Source organism: Panthera onca, chromosome C1, assembly GCF_046562875.1.
Source record: "Panthera onca isolate mPanOnc1 chromosome C1, mPanOnc1 haplotype 2, whole genome shotgun sequence".
Taxonomy (NCBI): domain Eukaryota; kingdom Metazoa; phylum Chordata; class Mammalia; order Carnivora; family Felidae; genus Panthera; species Panthera onca.
Window position 1 is genome coordinate 61,597,390 of NC_138346.1, and position 27,671 is coordinate 61,625,060.

A 27,671-nucleotide genomic window follows, 5' to 3' on the forward strand; every position below is an offset into this window, starting at 1 on the left:
TCGCTTCCAAAATAACTTTTATTACTATATAAAAACAAGTCAAGAAAAAATAGATGCATCTTTTTTCTACAAAATTATAAAATATTCAGGCTATTTAATATTTTTCCATAAGAAGGCAAATTTAAACATAGTAATCTTTTCCACTTAAAAATGTTCAGGCATCTTCTAAGGGATAAAGAATAATAGTTTTCTTTTTTTCTATACTTTCCTATGTGCACCTCTAAGACATAGCAGTTAACAGTTTTCTGTCAGAGTTATCACAAGAAGGACATAACAGGATAAAAATTCTATCATATTGCAATAAAATTAGCATAACACTTTACTTCTTTCTCTGAGGTTTTAGATCTGGCGTTGTGGTCAATCGGTATTGCACTGCAATTTTCAACTCAGCGGGGAAAAGAGCCTAATTAAAAACAAGACATTCTCTTTCTTTTGTCCTTTAGAAAATAGGAACCACTTGTCAGTATCCCTTAAAAAGTGCAATTGCTTCTTTGTCATTTGATTGTAAGGTCTGAGATGCTGTTTCTAACCAGCACGGCTTAAATGAAACCACACAAGGAATGGAAAGGAAAGTATTCTGGAGGGTGAAATCAATCTGACACAAGAAGCACAGAAAGCTGTATGTATCTGAGAACATTAATTCAAAAAGTATATTCATTTGAGTTTCTCAATAAAACCCACCCAGAGAAAAGACTTTAGTGTTGATTTAGATGAGTGCTAAAATAAAAGCTTTTTTTTTTTTTTCTTTCTGAAATTAGATTATGGGGTAAGCCAAGCCAGACTATCTCTGCAGATGATATAAGCTATAATTATTTGGGAAGATTTCAATCACTGTTTTGGAAATGATACCTAAGGCTTTCTTCTCCCCTTTTCTTTTTGTGGACTCTTTAATGAGATATTTTGGGGAGAGATGGCTTTAGGTAGGAAATACCAGCTTTTGAAAGATAAAGGTACAATTACCATTAGAATAAAAATCCCATTAAAAGAAGAGTCTCAGAAAGGTTTTCTAGATGTATTTTACTATGCATTGTTTTCATAAAGGTTGAGAAAGAAAGAAGTTCTTATAATATCTGTAAGATTGCCCTCGCATTAGCCCATGAGAGAGAAAATAAAGGGCTGAGATGATGTGTGCTCAAAGACTTTGCAATGGAATAGAATATTCTCATGCCAAATCCATAGTTAACTTTTCACCAGTAACCTCTTCCTTGGCCTACATAAAATGGAACAGCAGCTTCGGTCATTGGGACTATCGCCTTCCCCTAAAACACTCCTGGAATTTGGGGCACCTCCTTGTAATGAAACATCCATTTATCGAAAATATGTTTGTGTGTGACAACGCAATTACTCTTCCACGTAACAACAAAATTTGTAGTGTGCTCTGTCCATATTGAATTTGACTGTGCTCACAGCGAGCCAGGCATTAGGCTGGGTACTGGGGATACTTAAGACACCATTACCAATTTTGGAAGGAGAATTAAATAGGAAGAAAACAGTGTTTTGGCAAGGGAATCTTGAATGGTTAGGCATGAAGCTTAAGGAACATGATGGAGAGAAGCTCATATTCAGTCTATGGAGGTAATTACCACTTAAATTAAAAGGAACTTTATGAAGCACCAAAAAAGTTAAGTGTGTTTGGTGTAGGGGTGTCTGCGTGGCTCAGTTGGTTAAGTGTCTGACCCTTGATCTCAGCTCAGGTCTTGATCTCAGGGTTGTGAGTTCAAGCCCCACACTGGGCTCCACGAAATGGGCAGGGAGCCTACTTAAAAAAAAAAAAAAGTGTATTTGGTATAAACTGTAGGGTTTCCACCCACATCAAAATGCCCCACTTTAAAACTGCAGGGAAACCAAAAATCAATCCCAAAATGAAAAGCATCCTTTCAGCAAAGGCACTACTCTAGGTCTTAATTCAAGTCAGCTAGAGTCAAGACAGAGATCTCCATGCATGAAAGATGTCACCTCTGACTCTCTAAACTCACTACCAAGAACTCAAAGCTCTAGATATCACCTAAAATTCCACCAAAATCAGGAAGGACCTTAGCTCTTGCCACCGGGAAGGGCAGACCACGAGGTGAGTCTCTCCTATCCCCAAACCCAAAGCTATACAGCAGCTAAGATCCTGAAGAAAAAAACTTGTAATTGATTCATCTTGAAAGTTACATATATTCTTGCCCAAATCTTTCTTTGTCACCAAGACACAATTTTAAGATCAAAGAGGCATTGAGGTAGGCCATGGCTTGTTGGCTGCATCAGGGTGCCATGATCTATTTCCAGGTATGGGTGGGCCTCTTTCCTTGGTTATTTGAGGAATCTGCCTTGGACAAGAGAGCCAGAAGTTAAACTTTAACAAGTCCACTGCACTCCAGCAGTGTACAAACTAGTATATAATAGAAGATACAGCATAGAGAAGTGGTTAGGGTCATGGACGAAGGAGTCAGATGGCCAAGTGACGAATCTCAGTTCTACCATTGATGAGCTGTGTGACCTTGGGGCAAGTCACTAGCCATTCTGAGCTTCAGATCTCCCACCTGTAAAATGGAGATAATAATAGTACCTACCGAGAAAAGTTTAAGGATTGAATAAGTCAATATTTATAAAGTGCTTAGAATAGTGTCTGGCAGATAGTATGTGCCACGTAAGTACTTTCTAAAATGAAAAAGGAAAGTCGGGAAAAAATGCTCTTTGAGGTTTGTAGAGCAGTTTATGCTACGTAAGCTTTCAGGGATATTCCGTTCTAATTTGGTTTGGAATCTGGGGTTATAAAATACGCCAAACCCCAGGGAGAGCTTTGGGATGAAGTGGAATTTTAGAAAAACTTCTAGGTCTGACGAGAGAAGACCTCTTTAGCTACATTTGGTTCAGTCATTGCCTCAAAATGCTCTAATATAACCCTGGTCTCTAGGGCCAGTCTGAGCTCAAACTAGTTGGGGAGAGAGCGCTGAGAAAAGGGAACCAGTTAGTTTCCTAAATTTTTTTCTGTACTCTGCTCACATTATCTGTGTAGCATAAACCCTGCCCCAGATCTAATTCTAAAGTGTTAGAACTGGACTCCCAGAATTAACAGGAAATGACAAAAGGCCAGAGATGCCACCAGCTGATGAAATTTACCAACCGAGGGACACATTTTTATTTTTTGTTTGCTTGTTTGTTTTTGAGAGACCCATTTTGATCGACTGTTTTATGCAAGGCACTGTGCTAAATGTTTTGGTCCTCAACAAGAAAGAGGTAACATAACCACAATTTATATCTGCTATTATTTACACGATCATCTCCTTTCCAATTCAGGTAAGTTCATAGGCCTCAATCAATACAAACTCTTCCAAGGAATCCTACTTTATGATTAAAATAAATATTGACTCTGTGGCCCAATCACCTTGGGGCTAGAGAGAAGAAGCGATAAACTGTAGAGCTAGTTTGTAAAAGTGAAGTGATATGGCCACATCTCTACAACCCTTTACATGGTGGATCTCTGACCAGCCTCGTCAACGATGAAGTTTCTTTTCCTTGCTGCCACTTCATTGTTTAATTCTGAATCTGATTTGTCCACGTTGCTAAAGTTTATTGCTGAGCCTTCCACTCCCTCTTGAGCACCTCCATTTGGCTGAAGAAAGATCGAATTTGGTTCCTTAGGACGCTGCCATTGTGGTCTGGTGACTATCCAAAAAATGAGGGCCCCAAATACCACAATCAGAAGGCCCAGGGTATTTGTGAAAACACCTTCTGGTGGAGATGTACTGTACCCAGAACTAGTCCTACAAGAAAGAGAGAGTATGTCCAATTACAAATAGGGTGACGCAGCAGCGTGTCAAACAGTCTTGAATTAAAAAAAATACCCACTGGTAGAGCTTCTATGTAAATTCCCTTAAAGTTTGATATTAAAGAGAAATTTAAGTTATGCTAAAATAACTCAATGAAATAGTATGACGTTAAAAATTATAAGTATGAAAATAATGTAGCACCTGGAACACCAGTAGCACTTAAAAATTGAAAAATGGACAATACAAAATGTATATACACTATAATTACAATTAATATAAAGATACGCACATCAAAAAGATTAAGAGGGCACGTGTAACCTCAATAGTTGTAAGAGTGGTACAGTTTTTTGAACTTTTTGGTCCTTCTTCCAAGCATTATTAATGCTATACTACATGTATAATACATTTGTTAAAAATAAATTTTTAAATTGTCTATTTTTAATATTAAATATTTTGTTAAATTTTCCCCCAATGGGTAAGTATTTAACATTTTATAGCTTAAATATTACAATTAGGAAAACTATATAACTTACAGGGCAAAGAACAATTTCTCAGTCACTCCCATAAGTACCGTTGCGATCACTGTTCCAAAGATGAGCAGTCCGGAGTAAACATGTATGGGCATGACAAGTGCTCGGAGAGAAAGTGGAGCCCAAGGAAGCAGAAAGATGAAAACACCTAGGAGAAGCTAAACATCAACAAGTACAAAGGTTATCATTTAATTTTAAGAGTCAACCAATTTTAAAAGTATTATTATAAAAGCAATTGTACGCAAAATGAGAAAACCTTCATACAGAACCAAGGGCATAAGATGAAAATTTCCCCCACTCCAGTTCCACTACTCAAAGGCAACACCTATTATCACTTTCTCAAGTATCCTTCCAGAAAATTTGTATGCCTATGCAAGCATGTGTGTGTGTGTGTGTGTGTGTGTGTGTGTGTGTGTGTGGAGAGAGAGAAAGAGAATTTTTAAAGTATAAATGGTATCTTACTATACGTATTTGTTCTGCATCTGCATATTGCTTTTTTTCCCTTAATAATATATCTTGGAGATGGGGCACTTGGGTGGCTCAGTCGGTTAAGCGTCCGACTTCAGCTCAGGTCATGATCTCACAGTTTGTGAATTCAAGCCCTGCATTGGGCTCTGTGCTGACAGCTCAGAGCCTGGAGCCTGCCTCGATTCTGTCTCCCTATCTCTCTCTCTCTGCCCCTCCCCTGCATGTGCTCTGTCTCAAAAATAAATAAACATTTAAAAATTTTTAATAATATATCTTGGAGATCTTTTCATATCAACATACGTGCATCTGGTTTATTCTTTTTAATGGCTAATGTTCTATTTTAAGGATGTAACATAATTTACTCAGTTTTCTATCTATGGATGTTCCTGTTTCTAGTTTTTTTCGATCATTAACAAAGCTTCAGTGAACTTCTTGTTTGTTTTTATCTATTTCCTTAAGGTTGCCAAGTAGAAAAGGAAATAAAAGATTTTCAAGTCCCTAAAACCATATATGATAGGACACATTTAGACAGTTCAATCAAAAACATTGTGTGTTAGGGTGCCTGGGTGGCTCAGTTGGTAAAGCATCTGACTTTGGCCAGGTTCTTGTGGTTCGTGAGTTTGAGCCCCACATAGGGCTCTGCGCTGACAGTGACTCTAGTCTTATATGTACAAGATTCTAGATAAACCTGAATCCAGTTACCTAAAGCCTACACAAAAGTGAGCACTGAGGGGCACCTGGGTGGCTCAGTCAGTTAAGTGTCCAACTCTTGATTTCAGCTCAGGTCATGATCTCATGGTTCACGAGTTCGAGCCCCACATCGGGCTCTGTACTGACAGCATAGAGCCTGCTTGGGATTCTCTCTCCCTCTCTCTCTGCTCCTGTCCTGCTCTCTCTCTCTCTCTCTCTCTCTCTCAAAATAAATAAATAAACTTAAAAAAAAAGTTACATGTTAAGAAGTTTACAATTTTGTTTTATGAGGAAAAACAGAGAGGTTATTGCCGTTTCTTTGATAATTAAATCCCTAGTGGGATGCTTCTCTGCAGAGGATAGCAAGATTCCTAAGTAATTGAAGTCTAGTGACACTTTCCATTTGTTTTGTGGCCCCACACCTCCTACCCCTTACCTATTCTCTTCTCCTCAAGAGAATAAAGATTTCTTAGTGACTGCTGAGCTACTGAATTTAAAGGGCATTTTTTCCAGGTACCTACTTTGGATCTACCCTCCCCGTCCCGCGCCCCCCCCCCAACAAAACAACGATGAGAAGAAGGGAGAATAGGGAGAAACACAACATCACTGTTCATCTTTCCTGAATGGGATCAAAGGACTAATGGGGGACACCAGAAGACTGAAGGCAGAATGGGTCTGAGACCCTAAAATATATTTAGAATCAGTTTCTGGGAAATGGTAATGAATGGAAGTTAATTAAAAAAAATGCATTCAATAGGCTAGTTTGCATATTTTACTGTCCACCTAATGCCACAAATGCCTGGATGTATGAGAAATGGTTCAGAGGGTCCCCTTTGGTGGTTGAGAATGTTGCTAATTCTCCTTCAGTGAAGTTTAGTGATTCTATTAGTATCAAAGGGCAAGCATCCCGATGTACAGATTGTGATTTCTATATGGAAACAGGGCTCAGGTAAATGGCCATCAAGGATTTAGCACATATATACTTCTATGTACTCATACCACATCTTTTCTGTGACTTGCCCATAGAAATATGCATTTCCCATATTTCTGCTCTCTTGACTTCATTCCTGATACTCTGTTTTCTCTCATTTCTTTCAGGATTTATCATGTGTGCCTCTTGTAATCCCGTAGGGCTCAATGAGCTAAGTAGTTGGGGTGCCAGAAATTTGCTTAGAGGACCCCAGGCAATTGAACTTCCCTTAAATGTTCATAGGCACAATTAAAGCCCAAAGGAAGTAAGCCAAAGTGTAATGATACCTCTAGATTATGGCATTACCAATGGTTTTTGTTTTTTTCTTTTTTCTGTATTTTATAAATACAGAAATGTTAAATGTTAAATGTTTTTTAACATTTTTATAAATGTTAAAATTAATGTATATTACTTTTATAACTGGAAATAAACAATAAAATTTTACTTTTACAGTTCCTGTGTTAAGTATCTGGACTTTCTCACTTAATTATTATTATTATTTGCTCACTAACAAATGTATTTTACTATGCCAGTCTTATCTCCTTTTATGAAACAAGAGTTTTTAAAAAAAGATATGTGTGAACTTCAAGACCCAACAAAAGCTTTTATTTGCAAACCATTAATGAAACCAGGAAATATCTGCCTATCTAGCTTTTGTATTAGGTATGATTTCCTTTTTCTTTTTTTAACTATAGAGGTGGATTTAATGAGCAATCAAGTGATTTACAGATTAATACATGGAAATCCTCTTCATTTTCCTGCTATTTCCTATACTCAATCATTCCTTCATTTAAAGTACATATTGCTGGGCCCCAACCCTCGAATTTCTGATTCAGTAGGTCTGGAATAGAACCTAAGAATCCATATTTCTGATTTCCCTGGTGATGCTAATGATGCTGTTCTAGAGGCCACACTTTGAGAAGCTCTGTATTAGGTCATTTCCAAGTTGCATTCTTCAAGTGTAAAAGCATGTTTCTTCCAGGGATTAAAACATCTAATCAGCACCAACTAGAATATGTCCACAGTTTTTTTATAGAGAGAGAGGACACACAAATGAACACTAAATTCCTCTGTCAATAAATCTCCTTGCTGCACTGTCTTGCATCAAATCTACCTGGCAACATTCCAACACTGGCTCAGCCATCTTCAGGACTACCTCTGGTCTGCTAGGTGCTACTAGAGTTAAGTCACACAGCCAAGGAGACCAGCGGCACTATAAATTCATGGTTATGATGCTCACAGTTATGAGCACTTCAACACTGCTCAACAATCCTTCTACTATTGTCTGATTTATCAACTGGTCCTCCATGTTCTCTCTTCCTCAAACTAGTGGCTGTCCTGTGTGCCTCCTCACTATTAGCAGATGATTTTAGTACCATCTCATGGGAAAAACAGAGCTTCACTTTTCTGCTGCTGAACTTCAAACAAACCAAAAAAGCCAAGCCAACAATTCCTTCCTTTCTTCAATTACAATAGAGTTGGTGTTCGAGCTCCCAGCTGCGCCCTGCAACCTGCTTCCTGAAGGCATAGCTATAGATTCACTCCACTATTCACAGCCTCTCCTTCTCTACTGGTGCCACCCTGGGAGCATTTTAACATGCCCAAGCTTCTCACAATGAAAAGAAGCAAAGAAACAAAAAACCCTCAACCAAACACCCGCCTTGACTCCTATCCCTGTCCAGTTACCACCCTCTCCTTCCCTTACCCAAACCTCTTGACTGAACTATTTTCTTACCTTCCACTCCTTCCTCAATCCACTGAAATCTGGATTCTCCCCTTTAAGAAAAGGGCTCTCTAGTGTCATCAGTAACTTCCAGGTCACTAAATCCAAAGGACGGTTTTCAGACCATATTCTCCTTGCTTCTTATAGCACCTGACACTCCTCAAACCCTCTCTTCCTCCTCTAATGTTCCCTTTCTCATCCCCCCACTTGCTCATGCTTGCAAGCGACTCTCATCCTTTTACGGTTAACTTTCCAAATCTCATTAATTCCACCTTTGAAATATCTTTAGAAACCATCCATTTTGCTCACTGCTACTGCTACACCTCCAGGCCACCATCGTTTCTCATCTGAACCTCTGTAAACACCTTGCAGCTAGTCTATCTATATTTACTTCTGCCCAACCTCCAATTCATCTTCCATACTCCACTCCAGGATGCCTGACCTCCTTCTTGCTTCTGAAACAAAGAAAACTGCACCCACCTACTCTTCTATTCACCTAGAATACTCTCTCCCCTTTCACCACCAACCTCATGAGTTCAGGTTTTGGTCTGACTTCCTTTACCCCCCATACCATATGAGAGCTCTCCCAGAATGTTCCATACCCACCTTGTCTACCAAATACTCAAAGACCTGTCTTGTAAACTACATGAGGGCAGAGAGCATGTCTCTTTGGACCCATGCTTTTCTTATGGAACAATGCATCCCCCACAGCCTGGCAAGGAATCTCATACACAATGGGCATTTGGCTCTGTTGAATAAATGGATGGATTAATGAACAAAATTTCATTGACATAAAATGTATGCTCTCAACCATAAAGGTGCCTACGATCTAGAATAGAAATAAAAAATTCCATCTATAGGTCATAAAGGAGCCTTCCATAAGACTTATACAATGGCTGACTTGTGTAATTCTAGTACACTAAGCCCTAGGCTGAGCATTTCCATGCATTATTTGGCTTTGAGCATGATGTTGTGAAGGATGTATCAAAAGCCTTAATTTACAGGTGAGCAAACTAAGTTCAGAAAAGTTCAATAATTTATCTTAAGGTCACGAGCTACAAATGGATGAACCTGATTCAAATTGAGGTCTCCCTGATTGCATGTCCTGTGTTCTTAAACACTACTTGCTCTCTGGATCTGAGCAAGAAGGTAGCCAGGGATCAGATTTCCTCCTGCTAAACAAAAGTCACGAAGCTGTGAAATGACCTTTCTGAGAAGCCTAGTTAGCACACAAGTAAAACAATGAAAGGTAAGAATTCGAATATTTCAGAGAGCAAAAGAGAATCTTGAGACAATTTAAAATGTTTTTAATTCACCTAAGTTTAATATTAGAAAAATCTACTGATGTAACTGACTACATTAACAGATTACAGAAGAAAAGCTTTTCTCCTAGGTTAACTGATCTCAAACCACATGCTTCTGAACCACCTGGAAGGCCTGTGAGCACATATTTCTGGGCCCCTCACCCAGAGTTTCTGATCCAACAGTTCCGAGGCAGAACCTAAGAATATAGTTTGTTTGGCCCTCAGGGGAGGGAAAGATTTTCAAACAAGTTTCCAAAACGAAATAAAAAATAATAGCCTTAAAGGGAAAGATGATTAATTTGTTTCATTAAAATGAAGAATTTCTGTTTATCAACAAATACTAACAAAAGAGAAAATTTAAGCTTCAAACTGGAAGATATAAGCAATACATATAAATGAAAAGGAATCTGACACAGAACTCCTACAAATCTTCAAGGAAAAGAAAAAAAAACCCTCATTTTTCAAGTGGACAAAAGATATTTCTCTTTCTTAGAAAGGAAACATGAGTGATCAGTGAAATAAACATTAAAACCACAAGAAGACATCATTTTATACCCACTAGTTTGGCAATAATTAAAAGTTTGAAGACGATGCATGTTGGCAAGGATGTGCCTTATGGGTACTCTTACATGCTGCTGGCAGGAACACACTGGGATCAACCAATTTGGAAAACAGTTTGGCATTTCTTCTTTCGTCTGAGTATAATTCCACTCCTAAGTATACGCCCAGAGTAATCTTTGCATATGAGGGCCAGGAGATATGTATATGAATGTTCAATATAGTATTGTTTATAGCAGAAAACTAAAAATAGCCCAAATGTCTAATAGCAAGAGATTGGATAAATAAATTCATGGTATATTTAAACAATGGAATACAAAAGTAAAAATGAATAAACTATAGCTAAGGAATCAAGATAGTTGAATCAGTAGAATGAAAAAAAGTTGCAATAGAATACTTATATTATGATACTGTGTTTTTCAAAATTTATTAAAAAAGCAAAACTAAACAACATATTGTTTGGGGATTCACAGTATGTAGAAAAATTGTAAAGAAAAACAGGGAATGGCAGAAAAACTTCCAGAGAATGGTTACCATTAGAAGTTGGGGTAGTTAGACAGATATGGGATTGAAGTAGAAGTGGGTGGGGGTTCTATGTTTTCTAAATTAGATTGGATAGTGGAATCCTAAGAGTTAATTTTATCATGATTCATTACTTCTAAATACATACAATATTGAGAACCCCAAAGAGCTTTTATTATATTATACATCTATTGATATTTACCATATTAGAAATTAAAGCTGAAACTTCTAAAAATATTTATTCATTTAACGATGATAATAAATTCAGTACATATTTACATAAATAGCATGTCTTACGAAAAATAACTATATTATGTGAAACAAAAAACATGCCAAGTGGCATGTTTTACATATTTGCAAATCACTTTAAGTTCTGATTCAGTAGTAGATAATTGGATTCCTCTATTTGTCTCCACATTCAGGCTTATGTGATATCACATATAATGTAGTCTCTGGAAAAGGCCATGTAACACTTTTGAGAAACTGACACAAAGATAAATACCATCTTAGTATTATGAAAAGAGCTTTGAACAGAAAGAACCACCTGAAAATCTTGGTTACCACTCCCCACTCCCCGCTTCAGAGTTCTCTGGACTAGATTTTGAGAACTACTCTAAGAGGATGCCTCGGAAGCAGAGAGAAGGAATACCTCAGAGAGATGAAATGAAAGAATAAGAAAATATGTGTCAGCAAAATTTGGTGGAAGAATGTCACAAAGAAATTTCAGCTTAATTTCCAATTCAAAAGAGTAAATAAAGGATCTCTGCTTTGCAGGGGAATCATTGCTGTGATTCTGTTTTCAGGGCTGGGGTTTGGGGGTGGGGAGGGGTGGGAGGGGAGTAGGTGATCCGGGTGGGTCCAACCCCCTGTAAAAGTGCCTCTTCAAGAGAACACCTAAGACACAAGTGGACCCAAACACATTTTTACTGAGTTTAATCTATGGACTCAGGAAAGGTGGGCTCTCTACTTTTAGGGGTAGGCTCAAGGTTCTCAGCAATCCTGTCCTGACAACAGAATGAGGGAAGCAGAAGTCAGACATACAGAGAAAACAGCCTCGTGAAGAGCACACTTTGAGCCCCAGATAGTTTGTTATTTTTTTTAAATGCCCCAGAGGCTAGATTTCACAAGCAGAAAAGAATTCTATACTTGAAATGCTTTACAACCCATAGGTAAACATGAGGAAGAAAGAAGACCTTTCAGCCTTTTTTGGTTGTATTCTTTATTGCTTACCTCCGTCCTTCCCTCCTTACTCTATTTACTGAACGCACCCGGACACTAGCTTCCCTTGGCAGGTAAATCCTGACTTTAAACAAAGGAGCTAAGCCAAACCCCAACAGTGGTAAGGTAAGAAGATATGAACCTGACATTCTCTCCCACGCTCTTCACACATTGGTAGGATTGCTTCTTGAATTGTTCTTTGAAGGGGAGGGGAGCACAAACTGACTTCACAAACTCGGGTGAATGGTCTGCACGCAGTTAAACTTGGAGACTGAAGTGCAGGCAGTCGTGACCGCATAAGCCAGCAGCAAGCCAGGGCCTGCATCCGCTCCAGGAAAGTGGAAACTTCCTGTTCTCCAACCACAAGCGGCAGCAACAAGGATCTAGAATTCGTCTTGATTCAGAAAGAGAAACTGCTTCCCCTTTTTACTTTAAAAAAATTTTATTTTATTTTATTTTACGTTAGAGAGAGAGCACGAGCGTGAGAGAGGGGCAGAGGTAGAGAGAGACAATCTTAAGCAGGCTCCGCGCTCTGCTCGGAGCCTGACTCGGGCTCGATCCCACAACCTTTGGGATCATGACCTGAGCTGAAAGGAAGAGTCAGTAGACTGAGCCACCCAGACACCCCTCCCTTTTTTACTTTTAACTTAAGAAATCTGACATAAGTATGTCTCTGTCAAAGCATATTTTTGTGGCTCATGAATTTTTGCAACTAAGAATACGGAGGCAGGAATCTTTGTAAATCATAAGTAGGGAGCTTAGCTCCTACCAAAAGCCTAGAATTCATTTCTTTCCACTGGGAAAGGAAATGTGCTTTCACTTAATTTCTCCCTGAGCACATCTGGGTGATCTGTTCTGTCACTTGTATGGAGAAGCAATGCAAGTAACTTGAAAATAGCTTTTATGCAGCAAAGGAATAAAGTTGGAATGTCGTCAACTTTTCCTGATAAGAAACTGTTCACCTGGTTCCTGAACAACCACAGGCACCAAGCACAACGTGAGTATTCACAATCTGTGGTGAGGGGACACCTGTCTGCTTGTTTGGTTTTAAAAATTATGTATATATGCTTTGTATATAACATAAGATTTACTTGTATTTGAAACAAAAGAGCCACAGGTTCAAGCAAGTCAAACAAGACACATTTAAAAATTTAATAAGCCCCCAAACCAATCCCACGCACTCCCACAATGTGGCAGTGGGTTGGTGTATTCTCCCACACCTTTCTTTACACATAAACACATACATGCTTTTTTTTCTCTTTCCTTTTTTATTTTAAATGACGTTTTACTAAACATATTACTTATTCTCCAGTATTTTTTTATACTGAAGAATATATCATGATTTCACTCTTGGTCAGTAGACATGGCTACATTCCTTGTAATGGCTGTATGATATCCACCATAGATTTACCAAAAATTATTTAACCATTCCCTATTGATGGATATTTAGTGGCTTCTGGTTTCCTGCTTGAATAAACAATGTTGCGCTAAAAATCCTTTTTAGGGGCACCTGGCTGGCTCAGTTGGTTGGACATCCAAATTCAGCTCAGGTCATGATCTCATAGTTCCAGCCCCGCGTCGGGCTCTGTGCTGACAGCTCAGAGCCCGGAGCCTGCTTTGAAGTGTGTGTCTCCCTCTCTCTCTGCCCGTCCCCTGCTCATGCTCTCTCCCTCTCTCTCTCACTCCCTCTCTCTCAAAAATAAATATTAAAAAAAAAATCCTTTTTAGAGTTCCTTACGTTACAGTATTTTATTTCTACTCTCTCCAAATGTGGGATTGCTAGGTTAAAGGGTAAGCATATATATATATTTTTAATTTAGTAGATATTAACACACTACTTCCCTAAAATTTGGTGACAACACATTTTCCTGTCACTAGTGGAAAAGCAAAAGTGGAGAGCACCTTTGACCACTCACACCCTTGGCAGCAAGGAACATCACCACTGTTGTCCTGTTAGTCTTGTGGGGGAAAATGACATTTTATTGTTGTTTTATTTTCTATTTCCCTAACTTCTTAGTGAGGTTGGACATTTTATATGTTGATTGGTGATTTAAGTTTTTCTTCTGTGACTTGCCTGTTCAAATCTTCTGTTTATTTTTCTGTGAGGTTGCCTTTTTGTCATTAATTTTTAGGAGTTTTTTTATATTACATATTAAACACATTAAGCCTTAATATATGACATGACTATCCCCATATCCCTTTGTGCAGTTTCTGTTGACTTTGGTATGTTTTGCCCCACATAATTTTTTATTAAATTTTTTTTTCTTTTTTAATGCTTATTTATTTTGAGAGAGAGAGAGAGAGCATGAGCAGGGGAGGGGCAGAGACAGAGGGAGAGAGAGAATCCCAAGCAGGCTCCACGCTGTCAGCACAGAGCCAGATGTGGGGCTCGATCTCACAAATAGTGAGGTCATTACCTGAGCCGAAATCAAGAGTTGGACGCTTAACTAACTGAGCCACCCAGGTGCCCCCCTCCATATACTTTAAAAAAAATTTTTTATGTAATCAAATATGTCTTTTTTTTCCTTTATGACTTCTGGATTTCTTGTCAACCTGTGGACTCCCCAACTTCAGATTATATAGATTATTTGCTTCTTAATTTTCTTTTTCTCTTCTCATTGGGTTTTTAGGAATCTTTTTTCCTTTGTGTTATATACAGAGTCCTTTCGCTTGTTTGTTTGGTCTCTTCCAAATGGATAACAAATTGTGATGGTAACATTTATTAAATAAGCATTCTTTCTCCACTAAATTGAAATACCAAAGTGCCGAAGAAAAAAAATCGTGTACTACTTGGACTGTTTCTGTCCTCTCTGGTTCTTTCCATGACTATATTTTCTTTACTCTTGTATTAATAGCTTGTTTTGAAGGCAGGTCTCCCTTCACCTCTTTTTCAACATTTGTTTGATTATCCTTGGATATTTGCTCTGCAAGTTTAAAACTACTATTGGGCTTAAAATGAGAATTATATTATACATAAATATAGTTGAAGAGGGAAAGATATTTCTATATTAATTGTTCTCTTTTAGTAACATGGTATCTAATTATACCATGTTTTCTGTTTTTCAATAAAATTTCATAGTATTCTACATATTCTACATATAGATTTTATACTTTCGTTGTTCAATTTATTCCTACATATTTTATATTCACATTATAAATGAATTCTACTTCTTATTCTAAGTGGTTATTTCTAGTTTACGCAAAAGTTATTGAATTATGCATGGCTATCTTCTTTTTTTTTTAGTATTTTTAAATGTTTATTTATTTTTGAGGGGGGGAGGGGCAGAGAAAGAGGGAGACGTAGAATCCAAAGCAGGCTCCAGGCTCCGAGCTGTCAGCACAGAGCCTGATGTGGGGCTTGAACCCACAAACTGTCGGATCATGACCTGAGCCGAAGTTGGATGCTTAACCGACTGAGCCACCCAGGTGCCCCTGCATGGCTGTCTTAGATCCAGGCACCTTCCCAAATACTCATTACTCTAACCATCTCTGGGTTACTAGACATACATTCTATGTATTTGTTTTTGCAAACTGAAAAAAAGTCACAAATTCTCTATTACTTATACAGATTTTTTCATTATCTTGTAGCTAAAACCTCTAAAATAAATTTGAATGACCAAGGTAGCAAGCACCAATGTCTTATTAATATAATGGAAATGTCTTCAATATTTCACACTGTAAGCTGGTGTTTGCTGTTGGATGTTAGTAAAGGTGTTTATCATCGGGGCCGCCATCTTAGATGTCAAGATGTAGTACACAGTCGCTCCACATCTAAGAGGAGTTTGTTTTCTCCCAGTGTGCTAGAAAAGTTTAAAGTATCCATTCCTAGAAAGTCAAAGATAAAAAACAGTCTGGACCAGTACCTTTTTTAGAGATAGATTTCAAAAGATCTTACCAATTTCATCTAATATTTTATTGTCCTGTTTAGGGTTTTTTTTTTTTTTATGTTTATTTATTTTTGAGAGAGGGACAGAGACAGAGTGTGAGCGGGAAAGGGGCAGAGAGATAGAGGGAGACACAGAATCTGAAGCAGGCTCCAGGCTCTGAGCTTTCAGCAACAGAGCCCAACGTGGGACTCGAAACCGGGAACCTGAGATCATGACCTGAGCCTAAGTCGAACGCTTAACCAATTGAGCCACCCAGGTGCCCCAATCCTGTTCAGGTTTTCTAATTCCTCTTGGATCAGATCTGGTAGTCTATATTTGGCAAGAAAAGAATCCTTATTTCTTAAAGATTTTTAAGTATATTATGATATATTAAAATTTAACAATCTGTCCTAATTTTAAAATAATATCTGTATCTATGATTAATTTTTTTCTTATTCTGAAGGTTGTATATTTTGTTTTTTCTCAGGTTGGCAATGGTTTATCTCTTTTATTTTATTTTTTTTTAAAGAACCAGCTTTTCATTTCATTTATAATTTCTTCTATTTTTTATTCATTTCAGTTTCTTACTTCTCCTATATTCACAGAAAAGTGAAGTTCACATTGATATCCCAATTAGATAGCTGGCTATATACTGTCCTAAGGAAGGGAAGTGAATTGCCGTAGTTCACAAAGATTTTTCAACAAAATGGTTACCACCAAAAAGATTTTAAAAATTTACCTTTTACTTTAGTGTCCTAGAATAGCCAAATCCTTATCACACTCCATTAACTTTTGTTCGTATACACTGCTCTCAAATGTATGTGTTTTTAATAAGTGAAGAAAAGACAGGGGAAAACTAAACTAATCCCTGAGCCTTCAAAATCTAACAAAGAAGTAAAATTCATGTCTTCACTCATAAAGTTAGGAAATAGAAATGACAGGAGCACCTGGGTGGCTCAGTCAGTTAAGCACCCGACTCTTGATTTTGGTTCAGGTCATGAGTCCGGCATCAGGTTCTGTGCTGACAATGTGGAGCCTGCTTGAGATTCTCTCTCTCCATTTCTCTCTCTACCCCCTCTCCCTCTCTCTCTTTCACTCTCATAAATAAGTAAATAAATAAATAAATAAACTTAAAAAAAAAAAAGGAGGGGCGCCTGGGTGGCTCAGTTGGTTAAGCGCCCAACTTTTGCTCAGGTCATGATCTCACAGTTTGTGAGTTCGAGCCTTGCACTGGGCTCCGTGCTGATAGCATGGAGCTCACTTTGGATCCTCTAATTCTTTCTCTGTCCCTCCTCTGCTCATGTGTGCACACTCTCTCTCAAAAGTAAATAAACATGAAAATAAACTTTTATAAAACAAAAAAGAAAAGAAAAATGATAGAGGAATATGGGAAAGAAATCTTGCTATGCTTGTTTATTCAGCACATGGAACTTGAAGTCCAGATAATGGCAGTCTAGGTGTTTTGGAGACAGTAATTTCCCTACATAGATATGTCCATATTTAAAATCTCATGCTCAGGGTGCCTGGATAGCTCAGTTGGTTGAGTGTCCAGCTTCAGCTCAGGTCATGATCTCACAGTTTGTGAGTTCGAGCCCCGCATTGGGCTCTGTGCTGACAGCTCAGAGCCTGGAGCCTGTTTCGGATTCTGTGTCTCCCTCTCTCTCTGCTCCTCCCCCGCTCGTGCTCTCTCTCTCTCTCTTCCAAAAATAAATAAACATTAAAAAAAATTTTTTTAAATCTCATGCTCAAGCTTAAAGACTGAATTCTGCAGTTCTGGTGGCCCTTCAGGGAAGAATACTTACAATGGAAACAAAATGGAACAGGGCCTAAAGGGAATGAGAAGATTATTTCCAAGAAATATGAATGTGTAGAAAACATCTGCAGTATCTGAACTGTTTTGCTTTTCATATCATGCTTACAAATACACTGAGACATTGACCTGTAAGATGTAGAGTATGACGACCGTCAGTCCGACCCAGCTGTGTAGACTGTACATGTTGGGGATATTCTTGGCATTGTGGAAATCAAAAACAGCCACCAGAGAGATAATTGCAAGAATGGCAGCAACAGCGTGTAAACCTGCATGGATGGATTTCATCAGGAGCTTGCTGCATTTCCAGGTCCATGGCAGTCTGTACACGATGATGGCTAGAAAGAAGCAAAAGGGGACAGAATGTGGCATTGTTGTTTTTAATTAACACAAGTTGAACAGTTTGACGCGCTGAACACTCCCTTCCAAGAAACCCTTTTCACCTGGCTTCTGCTTCTCCCCTCTTCCCTGCCTCTCAGGGGTTCATTCTTGGGCTCTTTTGTCGGCATCTTCTTTATTTCCGACTTATGAACAAACTCTGGTGGCTCTCAGGGTCAATTCTAAGACTTTTTCCTCCCTCTACACTCTCTGTGGGTGATCTCATTCACTACTTCACTGAGATGCTACCTACATGGCAGGGACTCCCAAATTCTCACCTCCAGTTCATACCTTTTTAAAGTAGGCTCCATGCCCAGCATGGAGGCCAACATGGGGCTTGAACTCACAACGCCGAGATCAAGACCTGAGCTGAGATCAAGAGTCAGACACTTAACCAACTGAGCCACCCAGGAGCCCCTTAAGCCCAGAACTTTCTTCTTACCTCCAGACCCACAAAATCCAACAGCTTCTTTACATCTCTATAGAGATGCCTCCAAATATTTCAAACTCAACACATCCAAAACTAAATTATTAATCTTATGACCTGGTTTCTTCATATAGTCATAGTTTGATAAGAAAAGACAGACTAAGGAATATATATATATATATATATATATATATATATATATACACACACACACACACACACACACATATATGCACAAAGATTTAACCGAACAAAAGAGTATATCCACATATTTTACAAAAAGGTATATCCAAATATAGATAAACATAAGAAAGATGTCAATTTCACTAGTCAACAGAGAAATGCAAATTAAAATCAAATGAGAATATGTCTACCACATATCTGAATGGCTAAACATGAAAAATGCCAAGTATTGCAGAGGATGTAAAGCAATCACAGCTCTCATGTTCTGCTGATGGGAGTTTAAATGGGAACAAACACTGTGGCAAAGTAGCAGTATTCACTCAAGCTAAACTTATGCATAACTTATGATCCAGCAATTCTACTCCTGGGTATATGCCCCAAAGGAATATGTACATATGTTCACCAAAAGACATGCACTAGAATATTGTTAGCATCACTATTTGTAGTGGCCCCAAACTAGAAACTCCCCAAATGCCCATCATTAATAGAATGAATAAATAAACTGTGATATATTTACACCATGGAATAATATACAGCAAAGAGAATGAATGATCTATAACTAGAACATCACCCAATGATATGGATCAACCTATAATGTGGGTGCCAAGAAACCAGACATAAACAGTTATAGACAATTTATACGAACTATAAAAACAGGCAAAACTCATCTCTGCAATAAGAAAACTCAGGATAATGGTTGCCCTTGTGAGGAAGTGGTATAGTAACTGAAAAGGAACATGCAAGAGATTTCTAGCTTTCTGCTAATGTTCTGTTTCTCAGTCTGAATGCTGGTTACATAGGTGTTCACGGAGGGAAGATTTCACCAAGCTACACACCATATGTACATTTTTCTGCACATAGATTAAACTTCAACAAAAACATTTTTGAATAGCATTTTTTTAAATGTGCTGGTTTAAGCAATAGATTACATAGCCACGTTAAGCAGCCTGCAATTTTTGTTCTGAAGACAATATCCTGCCCCTACCCACCCTCATTCTCACCCCTCCAGTCCATGTCAGGAAAACTTTAGAGGTCTGAAAATGTATGACAGGTGGATAAAGTCTGAAGAATACTTCCTCTGGAAGGTGGATTCCATTATAACAGCAGTGTATATTGCTTAGTTCCAGCACGAAAAAAAAAAAAAAAAGCATATTCCCACTACAGACATTTATAATTCAAATATATAGAACTTCATAGGATCACAGAAATTTATGGCATTATCTAGTCCATTCTCAGTCACAAATGCATAAACCTACAAAGACAGATGTGGGTTCAGCCTCTTTAAAGCCTACAGCAAAAGATGTCAATCTTCGTATTCTTTGGTTCCATTCCTTAACACTTGACAGCCCTCACCATTAAGACAATCTTCTTTTTATCTAGTCCAAACTCTGAAGGATTGCTACTTACTAATTTTAGTGTACATATGGATACCTTATAAATGTTGATCGATTATATTTCCTCGAGGACATGGAGACTTTTTGGATAATCATTTCTATATTCAATGAATCTTTTCAAGCCATTTAGTGCAACCGGGTATACCAGTTGACCCTTAAACAACGTTAGGGGCAATGACCCCAACTAAGTTGAAAATCCACATATAACTTTTGACTCCCCCAAAACTTCACTACTAATAGCCTACTGTTCACTGGAACCCTTACTGATAACATAAACAGTTGATTAACACATATTTTGTATATGCATTATATACTGTATTCTTAGAATTAAGTAAGCTAGAGAAAAGAAAATGTTAAGAAAATCATAAGGACAATACATTTACAGTACTGTCGTGTGTTTATCCAAAAAAAAAAAAAAATCCACCCGTAAGTGGACCTGCACAGTTCAAACCCATGTTGTTCAAGAGTCAACTGTACTTTTAAAATCTAGCTCAATGTCCCTTCTCATCCTTACTTCATCCTCTCTGAAGGAAGGAATGCATTTTGCTGTTTCTCCTTGTATCCTGAGCCTAGAACAGCCCTGGGCTCAAAGCATGTAGCTCCATAAGTATGATTTTTAACTCTTATTTTGAGATAATTGTAGATTTACATGCAGTTGTAAGAAATAATACAGACAGATCCCATCTACTCCTCACACAGCTGATAACATCTGATATTACCAATGGTAACATCCTACATAACCATAGTACAACATCACAACTAAGAAACAGACATCAATATAATCCACTGACCTAATTCAGATTTCACTAATTTTATTTGTGTGTGTGACTTTTGAGTGTTTTTTAAATAAATGTAAGATACTTTCTTCAGGCTGATCAAAGTCTAGAAGTCAAACTGAAGTCAACTCAGACACATGGTTTCCCCTCCTTATGCCTTTTCTCCTTGGAATTAGTGGATATACATATCCCTATGTACATGTGATTCTCAAGTTTTCATATAAATCATATGAAACATATATGATTCTCAAGTTTTCAAGGAAAGCAAATGTCTCTTTACCCATGACTTTGTGACCTTTCATCCACACAGTGGAGCCTTTTGCAATCTGTGTGATCAGGCATTAGTAAAATAAAAATGTGGATAATATGAAAATCTAATAATACATCTCACCCTCTTCTGGGTTAACATGATTTATTACACACACACACACACACACACACACACACACACACACAGCTGAACCCTTACACACCATGCTAAGTGCTCTATATGTTTACATCATAATTTTTACCTCAACTCTGTGAAAAAGGTATGATTACTATTACCATTATACAGAGGAGAAAGCTAAGGCAGAGAGATGTTAAGTAGCTTGCTTAATCTCAATTCGCATTTTAAAAATAATTATTATTGCTGCTATCATCATCATCCTATCATCCAGGCACTGCCCTTATCTTAGATGAGGGAACTTGAACATCTATGTATGAAAAGGAAATACGTGGACTATGTTTGCTTGAAAAGCAAATTATGAACAATAAGTCACAACAGCTTTTTCTCCCCGATCTGGATCCTGTTGTGTCAAAAATTTCCAAAATCAGAACTAACCTCTGATATTAGAAGTCAGGAGTAATTATCATGACCGAGAGAAGTTACAATGGTTACCAGGAAGATTCTTGGGTGCCTGGGATGTTGTTTCACCATCCAGGTACGTTAGTGTGTTCATGTTATAAAAACATGTAACTTATGATTTAGGTACTTCTCTGCATGTGTGTGGTTCTTCAATAAAACACTTGCCTAAAAAAATGTTCAGTGAAGAATTTTTACTCTTCTAAATACTACAGGCATCATAGAGGAATGTGTTGAATTTCCTTAAAACTAAAATCTTCGCTCCTTGAGTGTTAAAACTGGATTTTTGAACCTTGCACATTTACTCAAATGCTTTGAGACTGGTTGCACACAAGCTTTCCTTCTCCAGCAGTAGCATGAATGGACACAATGTAATCTTTTATTGATGATTTGGGGTTACCAATAAAACATACTGTCCTATTACCAGTGGAGAAAATCCTAAGGGGCTTCTAGAGCTGGAGAGGTGCTTCCCTCCCATCCGCATGAGCCCAGGCAGTTACGATGTTTCAGCCCCTGGGTCTAGTTTAGAGTTCTTCAATCTCCTCTTTTAGTTTCCTGCTTAGGTTAGGGTGCTTACCCTCTTCCATCATCCTGTATAATCTTTTATTCCTACCACCTTTGAGTTCTAGTTTATACCTTTTTATGTTGACAAAAATCAGAACCTCTGTTAAATCAGGGTGATGGATACATGGGGATGTTATGTTACTTTCCGTATGACTGAAAAAATTCTTACTATTTTTCAAGTTAAAACAATATTTTTGTAAGTTCACAAACCCAATAGCGAATTAATCTCAGCCACTAAGTCGGCAGCCCTCGGAAACTGGAGGGGGCTCTCATGTGAGTGAGGCCTGGAGTTTCTGCCTCTCTTGGGTATGTGGAAATTCTGCCAAATGTAAATAGTTGACTACCATTCAGAGTGTTCTTTAGATAAATGAAGGATAACTGCAAAATGTTACATTTGCATAAAGTGTTTACATGTTTTTAAAGATGTATAAATAACAAAAATACGGTGGACTCCCAGAGAAAAGGGCAATCTTAACAAAGCAAACCACATTTCTTAAACAAGAAGCTACTCTCAACAGCTATAAAAACTGCCTGGAGAGCAGAATTTAAATATTTCTTGCTTTTCTGGCTTGGCATTTGCCTAGACACCATTCCTGAGGTTCAGTGAGAAGGAAGAAAAACGTCTCATAAGCCCATGAGGAGGGGAAACGGCATCAAACGGCTACTTGTAACTGAAACAAGGGTTTTCTGTTAGAGGCCTGAGTTGGCAAGACCATATCCTCGCAGAAAACAAAGGGAAACATGAACACATATATATGTGAGAAATACATTTTAAATCTTCTTTAGAAGAAAAATTATTGGTAGTGGAACACACCAGGAAGAAAGAAGAAAGAAAAGAGAAAAGAAGGCAAAGAAGGAAAGGGAAAAGGAAATCAACACCTGTGTATAATTATTTCGCGGACAAATGAAGGCGAAAATATAGTAACTTGAACTGAATTTAATTAGAAAATTTCTCAGCTCCTAGCTGCATGATCAATTCAGGAATGTGTGAAAATATACATTCTCTAAGATGTAATCTCTGGTTTGACACCAGCTTTCCATCCATAAACTATCTATAGGCAATACAAATTTTAGATCTGTCAAAGCGTGTGTGAAGAGAGAGGAACTTGGAGGGAGAAATGTCCCCAAACATAGAAAACAATTTGACTCTAGTTCTTCCGTGTTTAAATCTTGTGATTCATGAAGGTAGGGGCGTGTCTACTTTGTTCAGTGTCGTATCTCAGCAGTTAGCACACAGCCTGGTACATAGTAGGACTTCATTAAGTGTTTGTTGAATAAATAAATTTTTTAAAGTACAGTAGGGGCGCCTGGGTGGCTCAGTCAGTTACCCATCTGTCTTGGGCTCAGGTCATGATCTCACAGTATGTGGGTTCAAGCCCCACATCCGGCTTTGTGCTGGCAGCTCAGAGCCTGGAGCCTGATTCAGATTCTGTGTCTCCCTCTGCCCCTCCCCAACGTGTGCTCTCTCTCTCTCTCAAAAATAAACAAACACTTAAAAATTAAAAAATTAAAAAGTACAGTAATTCATTGTTTCCCAGCAAATGAGCAGATCCTCTTTGAAAATGCACAAATCAAAAACTCAAGACAATCTGTACTGCTGATCCAAGTGTAAGACCAAGTGGTCCTTTCAAGCAAGTAAAAGGTAGTCTACACCTGGGCCCACTTAACAGCTTGACGTATGCTTTAAATGAACCCCCAAATAAAATAGGAGTAATTGTTTGAAGTATAGTGAAATTTTAAAACACTTATAAATTCTATTTAAATATGGCGTATGCGTTACACTTTCCTTAACCCTTTGAATGAAGTATTATTTTGACATCCTTGGTATACACTCAGAGCAGGATTTACTAATTTCCCCATGCACCCAAGAATGTACCAGACTCTATGCAAAGATCTCCAGTTTAAACGTAAAAGCAGAGAATCCTTTAAAATAATCTTCTTGGAAAGATTCCTACGGTAGCTGTCAAAGAGAACCTGAGCTTTGAAGCACGAATGCCTGAAACCCTGGCCCGCTAGAGCTGCGCTTAGCTGAGCATTGGAGGCTGGACAGGCGGGGGGGGGGGGGGGGGGGGGGGGGTGGGGGGGGGGTGGGGGGGGGGGGGGGGTGGGGGGGGGTGGGGGGGGGCGGGCACGTGACCTGGGCTGCAGCGGGCTTCCACCTGGGCGGCCCGGTGCGACCCCCCACCCCCCACCCCGGGCGCCCTTTTCCGGGTAGGCCCAGTCTGGCAGTCAGTGGCAGAGCCGGGTGCCCCCGGCCCAAGCGTCCTCAAAAGCACCACGTCTGCGCTTCTGGAGCACCCCAAGCTTTCCAAAGCTGTGGCCGGCCGTTGCACCAGCACACAAAATGGAGCGGGAGTGCAAGCGGCCGGCGGAGTAAGAAGAGGTGGACAAGACGATGGAACAGAAGATGAAGGAAGAGCAGGGAGAAGGGAGAAAAAGGACACGGCATGTTGCATCCACACAACTCCTGAAACAGAATGCTACGGGCACCAGTGACAGTCACAACAAAGTTTATTACAATGAGAGGCAAGGCCGACCCATCAGGACCAACACTCTTGACAAGAGTGCGGCCCCAAACAGCCGGGGTACAGTTTCTATAACCCATCACATCGTTTTATCATCACCTGGGAACAGAACAAAGAAACAGTTTCCAGATGAGTTAGAAACAGTTGCCAGATGAGTTAGAAACAGTTGCCTAATATGTTTATTTTAGACTTTCTGCCTCTAAGTTGCAACCAGTGGATCTCCTTGACCCTGCCTCTGATGCTCTTTTCTTTGAATTTTTGTTTCCTTAATTGGTGAAGCCTAATTTACAAGAGTATGAGGCGTAGTTTACAAGAGCAAAGCAAGGCTGTTATCTCTTAACCTTCAGTGTCAACACAAAGCTGTTATTTTTCAAGCTAAGCGTTAGCCCTACACTACAATTTAACCCTTACAGGCAGAGAGAATGTCGCTAGAGGAGAACAAGGAACAAATCCTGAAGTTGCAGGAGAAGCTTGGGGCCCTACAGGAAGAGAAGCACCAGTTTTTCCGACAGCTCAAGAAAGTTTTACCTGAGAGTGAGAAACGGAGGCTTAGGGAGCAGAGTGACCTGACCAGGCTGACGTCAGCTGCGCAACAGCAGAGCCTGATTGTTCACACAAGCACACAGGAGCTCCCCTCCTCAGCATGCAGAAGAGCCCCGGAGGACACAGTCGCCCAGGCACCCTCATAGTGGCTGCTGGCAGGGCCAAACAGATGTTCCTACCCCAAGTACTTACAACCTTTCAGGAGGCGGGCTCAGCAGCAGCTTTCGCAGGGACCGCAGAAGTCGGCCAATACCAAGGCTGTGCTTACGGGACCGCCCACTTCGCTGTGGACCCCCTTAGCCGGCCCTAGGCTGCGCTCAGAACACCTTCGGCGTTTCCGGCAGTGCGGTACCGTCACGCCACAGCCCTGTGCAGTGCACAGCCACCGTCAGCCCACCCAGATAGGGTTCCTCCAGTCTGGTGGTGAACTGGCCTGACAAAAGCCCTTGCAAAAGCAGAGGCAACATACTAACCAATGGACTTATTTTCTGACTCTTCCTCCCTGCACCGCATGCACCCCCAAGCTCTGCGTCCAGCCCCTGCCCTCTTTGCCTCTCCCCAGCTCCCTGTGCAGATGCAACTGGCAGGAGAGTCGGGCTTTGCAGCTACCAGCCAGCCTGGCCCTCGGCTCCATCTTCATCCAGCACAGCCAGAATTCGCCATTCTACCACAAGTGACCATCAGACTTTTTGTCTTCAACCTCACCCCCACTCCCTGCCATGGGTGAGGGTCCCCAGTGTGTCCCAGTCCAAAAAAATCTACCTGCCACTGCAAAAAAAAAAAAAAAAAAAAAAAAAGAATCTGAGCTTTGGAACATGCCTGTGTATTCAAACCGTCTCGACCTTTAGAGAATCAAAATGTAGGAAGTGATTTGGATGATTTGGTAGATTTGTTTTAGTATCTTGGCACTGAAGCATCTCTTTAAAGTGACTGAAATCATCACAAAGGTGGCTACCTGGTATCGAAGAGTGTGTGAAGAGAGAAAAATTCAATTAATTGCTAGATATTTAAATACCCAGAAACTCTGCAGTGCAGAAACATAAGCTATATTTTCTTATGCTTCACATCGATATTATGTAACAAATTAGAAACAGTACTGGCTCTGATATCACCTCTTTGACCCTAGTCAGACAATCTCTAAACTTAGGAGCTGAATGTCAAATCTTAGCCAGCTCTAAATATCTAGGGCTCAGGTTTTCTAGAAGAAAACTGTAACTCAGCTCTAACAAACTTAAATGGGAACAGCTTGTAGACAGGGCTACATTTTACTTATTTGTTTTACACAGTGTCTGGCATGCAGTAAGTGTTTAATAAATGTATGCTAATTAAATAGGATGATATATGAAAACTGGATGAATGAACAAACTTAGAAAAGTACAGCCAAAGTCTGTACAGTTCTTTCAAAGCCTATTTTTACCTTTTAAGAAAGTTTCTCCTGGAAGAAAAAAAAAAGTTATAAAAAAAACATTTCTGGTCTATTTTCTCAACAGAGAAGATTATTCTTTTTAAGGGAAAAATTTAAATCCTACAAAGTCAAGACAGAAAGTCACTTGTAAACTGGGAGGTATGGAGTGGATTTGGTCCGTAGATGTGTTTTGTTTGATCAGCACAATATTTGGGGGGTTTTGTTTTGGCTTTGTGGCTGGTTTACTTTTAGACTGAACCAGTTTTTTAAAATCTGTATTCTCCTGGATAATGGGAAGCTCTAGCCACTCGGGGCTGGCATCCCCATAGAGCCACAATCTGCTGCAGCTAAGAGGTTTCCTATTTTGTCAAAAGTAGACACTCTCCAGTTCTTTACAGTCCTCCCTCCACCCTCAACATGCACACACAGAAGGCATTTCCCTTCAGCTGTATGGAGATCTGACCTTTCGTTAATGGTCTTAGTTAACAGATAAAGTAGCTTCACACTAATGTTATTAGGAATCATTGCTCACAATAAAATGACCCCCTGATTGGTAAACTGTGTCTAGACTGGGAAAAGTAATGAAAAATCTATAAATACCTGATAAGAATGCCAAACTCTGGGCTTCCCAGAGTGCAATGATAACTGTTATACCCTATGTTGCTTTCCTAGGGCTATCATAACAAATTACCAAAAAATGAGTGGCTTCCAGTAACAATAAATGTATTCTCTCATCGTTCTGAAGGCCAGAAGCCCAAAATCATGGTGTTGGCTGGACTAGTTCCTTCTGGAGGCTCTGAGGGAGAATCCAGTCCATACCTCTCTCCTAGCTTCTGGAGGCTGCTGGCAACTCATGGTGTTGCTTGGCTTGTTGACACATCATTCCAATCTCTGCCTCCATCTTCATATTGCCTTCCCCTCTCTGTGTCTGTGTCTCCAATCTTCTCCCTCCTGAGGACACAAGTCATTGGATTTAGGGCCCACTCTAAATCAGGATGATCTCATCTTGAGACCCATAACTTTACTTCTGTAAAGACACTATGGTCACATCCACAGGTCCTTAAGAATAGGACTTGGACATATCTTTTTGGGGGACACTGTTCAACTCACTATATATCCCCTGCAGGAACACTGGAAGCCAGATCTATAGAGTATTGCAAGAGATACTGGCTGCTTTGGGGCATGGAGACCTAAAGCTCTGATCCCACCAATGCAGAT

The 27,671-nt window shown here is 39.3% G+C and overlaps 1 protein-coding gene and 1 pseudogene across 1 annotated transcript in view; one reads left to right on the plus strand and one right to left on the minus strand.

Annotated features, from left to right (window-relative positions):
- Positions 1 to 27,671, minus strand: part of CYBRD1 (cytochrome b reductase 1) — a 34,643-nt gene continuing 6,972 nt past the window's right edge. The window contains exons 2-4 of the mRNA XM_060621639.3: positions 17,544 to 17,752; positions 4,289 to 4,443; positions 1 to 3,749 (exon numbers count right to left, since the gene is read on the minus strand). Of these exons, the coding sequence (XP_060477622.1) occupies positions 3,452 to 3,749; positions 4,289 to 4,443; positions 17,544 to 17,752 (662 nt within the window). The 3' untranslated portion in view covers positions 1 to 3,451. The remainder of the gene's footprint in view (positions 3,750 to 4,288; positions 4,444 to 17,543; positions 17,753 to 27,671) is intronic.
- On the plus strand, positions 21,426 to 25,848 carry LOC132673108 (G protein pathway suppressor 2 pseudogene; annotated as a pseudogene).